The sequence below is a fragment of the Lipotes vexillifer genome, unplaced genomic scaffold (assembly GCF_000442215.2).
Source record: "Lipotes vexillifer unplaced genomic scaffold, Lipotes_vexillifer_v1.1 scaffold948, whole genome shotgun sequence".
In the NCBI taxonomy this organism is placed as follows: domain Eukaryota; kingdom Metazoa; phylum Chordata; class Mammalia; order Artiodactyla; family Lipotidae; genus Lipotes; species Lipotes vexillifer.
This window is the reverse complement of record NW_006793764.1, coordinates 1,992,434-1,999,029: the sequence shown is the minus strand read 5'-3', so window position 1 is coordinate 1,999,029 and position 6,596 is coordinate 1,992,434. Positions and strand designations below refer to the sequence as shown.

Sequence of the window (6,596 nt, the reverse complement as noted above, 5' to 3'; positions counted from 1 at the left end):
TTCCCTGGTTGGGTTCTCTTATTTGTGTGCCATATCAGTAAATTTAATAGCTGATATTTACATAATTTAAAAAAATCCCCAGTAGTGCATCTGTGCCTGCATGGCACTTTATAGGTACACACTAGTTTTTTAAATGATGACTTTAAGCAACTTTATAGGAGAAAGAGCTGAATTGGGGTAGTTATTAAACTCCCTCTGTATAACTATCAGAAACATTTCTGAACCTTCTGGTATATTTATTTATACATATATTGTTGAATATTTGTATTCAATTCCTCATATTACTTTTTACTTGTAACTTCTTTCTTTATGTACATTTCCATACAAATATTTAAATGGTAAAATCATATTTCATGTATTTTATGCTGTTATGTACTTAGTGTTCTCCCTAATGTTGGATGCGTTGGTTATTTTCAGTTATTTGCTATCATATACAGAGTTCTTATGTTCATTTTTGTTCAAATTATATTTTTGTCTGTATAAATTCCATGGGGTATATTCCCATGAAAGAGTAACGGACAGTTTTAGAGTTCTTGTCACATGTTACAGTATTATTTTCCAAAGACACGACACCAATATACAACCCCACAGGGGTTTTCCCACAGCTTGACCAACATGTAATTTTATCATTCCAGCCTATTTTTGCTAGTTTAAATGTGCATAGGGCCTCTCCAGAGCTATTTTATTTTGAAGTTCTTTAAGTGAATACAAAGCAGTTCATTCCACGTGTGATGATTCAGTGTTTTCATTTTCAGGACAAACAATTCACCTCCTTATTTGACGGTTTTGAAGGGACAGGTTTAATTGCCTTTTGTAGGATTGATTCTGTAGGGATAGGAAATAGGCTCGGGGCAGGCTTGACATGTCAGGGAAAAAAGATGAGTTATATAGCTCTGAATCAGGAAGCTTATGCGAAGGGTTGAAACAGGAACTCCAGCTGTTTATGCAGGGCTGGGGAGCAGGAACATTCTGATGGCATTTGATGACAAAGGTATTGCAGGGCTTCCCTGGTGGCGCAGTGTTTGGGAGTCCGCCTGCCGATGCAGGGGGCGCGGGCTCGTGCCCCGGTCCGGGAAGATCCCACGTGCCCTGGAGCGGCTGGGCCCGTGAGCCATGGCCTCTGAGCCTGCGCGTCCGGAGCCTGTGCTCCGCAACGGGAGAGGCCACGGCGGTGAGAGGCCCGCGTACCGCAAAACAAACAAACAAACAAACAAAACGTATTTTTTGCATCTTTGTTAGACAGCCAACTGTACTTCAAAATGAAAGCAAGAACCTGTACCTCCTGCCGTTCTGTGATTCTCTCACGATGCCACTTCATGTTGTGTTCACTTTCATGAACGTTTTCAGATATTCCCAATTCAGGTAGACCCCTCTGGTCTATGACAGGAAAGGCTTGAGAATGGCCAGAAAACTAAAACTCATTATTTGAGAGGCCCTGGGGGGAAGACCTGGAAGCAGAAATCACAGGAGCCATCAGTCTTATCTGTGAAAAGTCAGCCCCGTCACAAAAAAGGACCTTTGCTTGGATGTCTCTGCCCTTCCTATGGTCACCTTCTGAAATAAGCAAATAAGTGATTGCTCTGCTGGCTTGGGTTCCTGTGATGCCAGAAACAAGATACAATGTGGTTTATGCAAGATGGGCCTTTTGTTTTGGATAGTTGTCTAGGCTGTTGATTTTTTTAGAAATGGTGACTGCCAAACTTGTAATGAAAATGAGCCTACTGAGCCCTGGGGATCAAAATCTGAAAGTTTTCCTCCATTCTTGGTCATGCTAAAATTCTTGCCTTCACTCTTGTCTCTGTAGAATACTTACACACACACACACACGCACACATACACAGCACACATTTATATCTCTATCAGCTTTATTTAGAAATAATTCAGATACCACACAATTCACACATATACACAATTCAGTGTTTTTTAATATATTCACAGAGTTGTGCATCCATCAGAGCAATGAATTTTAGAACATTTTCATTACCCCTAAAAGAAACCTCAGTCCCATTACTCTATAGATTTGCTTATTCTGGACATTTCATATAAGGAATTATACAATATGTGGTCTCTTGGTTTAGCTTCTTCGTCTGAATGCAATGTTTTCAAGGTTCATCCATGTTGTGGTATATGTATCAGTACTTCTTTCATTTTTTTATTGCTGAATATAGTCCATGTATGATATACCACATTTTGTTTATCCATTCATCAGTTGATGGACATTTCGGTTGTTTCCACATTTTGGCTACCGTAAATAATGCTGCTGTGAGCATTTATATATAAGCTTTGTGTGGAAGTATGTTTTCCTTTTTCTTGGATATAAACCTAGGGGTGGGTTTGCTGGGATATATGGGAGCTCTACGTTTACCTTTCTGAGGAACTGCCAGACTGTTTTCCAAAGCAGGTACACAATTTTACATTCCCACCAACAATGTATGACTGCTTCAATTTCTTCATGTCCTCACCGATACTCATTACTGCCCAGCTTTTTTTTGGTTTATCCACCCTAGTGGTTGTGAAGTGATATCTCATTGTGATTTTGAGTTGCATTTCCTTGATGGATAATAGACTACTTACTCCTTATCCTAGTATTTTCTCATACTTTAAAAAACTAGAGAAAGAAAATACTTCGGGAAATGAAGGAGTACAATTACTACGGGCTGCTGTAACTTCTCTGGGGGTTCACATCTCATTGCATCATAGTGTAAGGGGCCACTGCTGACAAGGATGTGGTCCAGACGTCTTCTTCCTTTCTTATATCCATTCATCATTCAGGATCCTGGAAAGGAGAGAGAATTGTCTTACGTTGGGTTGTGTGCCCATCCCTTTGATTTGTGGTTATGCCTGTGCAACATGAGTGTGCCAATCCTGAAAGGAGATTGAGGTGCTCTTGGGTTGGGAGAATGGATGCCACAGGTGCGGCCAGGACAGGTTTCCTGCCTCTTTCCTGGATGCACCACATTACTAAGATTGGGAGCCAAGCAGGTCATGTCAGAAACCTCATCATGTAGAAAAATTAATAATTATGCCCTAGCATACTTTATAATGGAGAAAATATAATAAGATTTATGTATAATATTTAAATATTTAATTTTAAGTTATAATTTTAAAAATGTGTATGTCTCTTTGTCGGACATGCAGCATGTTTCAAATAGGGTCTCATTTGATCCTCAGTAATGCCAGTTTCTAGTTATTTTCTATAGTGGCCTCATTGTGGTTTAAGTACCCTTTTGTGAACTAGGCTAAGAATCCAGATACCAAAGACTGACTTAATGAGAAAATGTGTTCTGAGTTACAAACAAATGACCAACAAGTGAGCGCACAAGAGTCAACCTGCTCATAATCGGGATATCACTTGTCGGTAACTCCTGCAGCAGGTGTGTGTAGACAGTGGAGAGCGGCTCTCCTCTGCTCGGTTCCCGGCTACAGGGATGTTGTCTGAGGGCTCAGCAGTGTCACTGCGGCTGACTCAAAGGATCACTCACTAGGAGTGGTTTGGAATGAATACAGTCCTTGGAATTACAGGTAGCATCTCAGGTGCCTGTGGGGAGGTGGAAGTGTTCATTTAACAGGTCGCTGACATTTTCTGTGATAGCAGGCAGCGACCATAAGGGCTCAACTGCTTGAAAGAAGAGTGACTGGTTCAAGATGATGGCTTGGGGTTTAAAGGACTCTCATCAGAGGCCAGATGTCCTCATGTGGAGAAAATGCCTTTGAATGGCCTGGGAAGAAAGAGCCAAGTGCCCTGGATTTTTTCCTTGGGCTGCAAACTCTTCTTCCTCCTCATGCTGTCATCCTTCCAGTATTGGGCAAGAGCCATAAATGCAGGCGTCCTGGCTTCTGTGAACTTCTCAAGAGCGTATGTTATCACCTAAAAGCTCTAGTGTCTACCCACAGGCCACTGAGGACATTTTAGTCGGTTCTGCCAGTCACCCGGCTAAGGAATAAGTTTTATAACATGCTATCAAAGATTGTATCTATAATTGTGATGATGTTTTAAAATTACCACTTCATTTAGATTTTTCTGTTTTAACCCAAGGTATTCTTCTGCGGAAATAAGGAAACAGTTTACCCTTCCACCAAACCTTGGCCAGTACCATCGACAAAGCATAAGTACCTCTGGCTTCCCCTCTCTTCAACTAGTAAGTATGAGTTACAGGTTTGCTTAGAGAATGGTCAAGGGCAGAAGTGCCCAGTGTATACTTTTGCTTCCTGAGTCTTAGATTTTTCCCACCGATACCTTACATCACCAACCGCCAGTTCCTGGCTCGGCACTGCTTTTTGACATCAATTCCCCTCTCTCCCTCCGTCTACTAGGGCTGGGGATACAAAGTGGATCTCCAGGGACTATGATTCTGAAGTCTCTGGACTCAGTGGACTTCCAGGCTATTTGATTTCACCCAAATTATGATTCATATTTTGGGGAGGGGAAGGATAAGCCTGGAAACTTAAAACCATTTGTAACATGCTTTTATTGGAAAAAAATGTATTCCTAAATCTGAAAAGTCAAGTTATGAACCTTAAGCTTTTTAAATAATTTTTTTGGAAGTGCAATTTACATACAATAAAATTTCACTCATTTGTAGGTGTTTGTAGGTGTTTGAGGAATTTGGCCAATTTATAGTTAACCTGTACTCAGACAAGATATAGAACTGTTTCTTTACCCTAAAAAAGCTCCGTCATGCCCCTTTGCAGTGGGTCTCCTCTCCCAACCCTCAGCCAGCAGCCCTAGGCAATCACCGATAGATACACTTCTGTCATCATAACTTTGCCTTCTCTGGAACTTCATGTCCATGGAATCAGACAGTACAAAGCTTCATTTTTAAAACACACTCCCCCCCCTCTTTTTTTTCTTTTTTGCGGTATGTGGGCCTCTCAGCGTTGTGGCCTCTCCCGTTGCGGAGCACAGGCTCTAGACGCGCAGGCTCAGTGGCCATGGCTTACGCGCCTAGCCGCCCCGCGGCAGGTGGGATCCCCGGACCGGATGTCCATGGAATCAGACAGTACAAAGCTTCATTTTTAAAACACACTCCCCCCCCTCTTTTTTTTCTTTTTTGCGGTATGTGGGCCTCTCAGCGTTGTGGCCTCTCCCGTTGCGGAGCACAGGCTCTAGACGCGCAGGCTCAGTGGCCATGGCTTACGCGCCTAGCCGCCCCGCGGCAGGTGGGATCTTCCCGGACCGGGGCACGAACCCACGTCCCCTGCATCTGCAGGCGGACTCTCAACCACTGCGCCACCAGGGAAGCCCTATCGCTCCTCTTTTTAAGTTGAAGATTGCCTACATTTTTATATTAACACCAATTGTTGAATGTGTATACATATGTTGTTATTTGAGGACTAAATGCGAGGCGTGTGCCCGGTGGGTTAAATCTGACTTAAATGAGATAGTTTATAAAACCAGAAGTGAGTCTTCACTTCCTTTGTGAGAGAGCTGCATCCTCCACCGTACTCACTTCCCCTCACAGCACAGCCCCACTTTCTTGCTCGTTCTCGTGGTTATCTTAAGGAGGTTAGGTTATTTTTTTCTTTCTCACTTATTACTTCAAAACCACTTCTGCTCTTAGAAATTCTGTAACCTTCCACTCGGTTTCCTGTAGCCGCCATTTTGTCTCCTGTAACAGTTTCCACGCCGTGTAACTGTGTATCTTTTTAAGGTATGTTTACTGGAGTGATTTGTGGTTCTTTCAGTAGGATAATTTGTGTGTTGTGTCACTGATGAAATAGTAGTGCTGAAAAATGTATAGCACCTTTTACTGCAAGAGGTAACTTTCTTTGACAGTTCTTTAAAAAAATTTACTTATGACTTCGGTGGCTTGTTCAGCTGCCCTTTTTAGTTGTACTTTTCCTGTCTGTTTCAGATCACAGATTATAATAAAAGCACACCAAGGGCATAATGTCCGTGCTTTCAGATGTATTAGATATTCTTTAATCCAAGATAAATTAGATATGCTTTTTGGTTTCATGTGGTGCTGATATAGATTTCATTGAAAACCCCCAAATTTTTTTTTTTAATTTCTGACTCAAATTGTCTTCCAAAATATGCGAAATGCAGTTAAAAAGTGACTGGAGGGCTTCCCTGGTGGCGCAGTGGTTGAGAGTCCGCCTGCCTATGCAAGGGACGCGGGTTCGTGCCCCGGTCCGGGAAGATCCCACATGCCGCAGAGCGGCTAGGCCGGTGAGCCATGGCCGCTGAGCCTGCGCGTCCGGAGCCTGTGCTGCGCAACGGGAGAGGCCACAACAGTGAGAAGCCCGCGTACCGCAAAAAAAAAAAAAAAAAAAAAAGTGACTGGATACATTTTAAAATCTTAAACAAGGTGGGGGAGGTGGGGTTTGGTGCTTTGCTTCTTTGTAAATTCAGACTGCAGCTTTCTGCAGTAGTTGTATTGAGAAATAGTGTGGACCTCACTATTAAGAGGCTTTAAGGAAGTTTAACTCAGAGGCTTTAACCCCTTAGCTACACACCAGCTGCAGCCTGAAATTTCTTCAGGAGAAATCTTTTTTTTTTGTTTGTTTGCGGTACGCGGGCCTCTCACTGTCGTGGCCTCTCCCATTGCAGAGCACAGGCTCCGAACACGCAGGCTCAGCGACCATGGCTCACG

The 6,596-nt window shown here is 42.7% G+C and overlaps 1 protein-coding gene across 3 annotated transcripts in view; it reads left to right on the top strand.

Moving 5' to 3' along the window:
• The window catches only part of DOCK8 (dedicator of cytokinesis 8), a 228,872-nt gene that overhangs the window by 50,807 nt on the left and 171,469 nt on the right, over nucleotides 1-6,596 (top strand). For 2 of the 3 annotated variants that reach the window (XM_007466763.1, XM_007466762.1), the window contains exon 1: nucleotides 5,599-5,651. Coding sequence is in view for 1 of the 3 variants with exons in the window: in XM_007466761.1 (XP_007466823.1) it covers nucleotides 4,037-4,139 (103 nt within the window). In the remaining 2 variants the exon portion in view is untranslated. Of the gene's footprint in view, nucleotides 1-4,036; nucleotides 4,140-5,598; nucleotides 5,652-6,596 lie in introns of those variants that run through there. The other variant, XM_007466761.1, reaches the window with a different exon arrangement.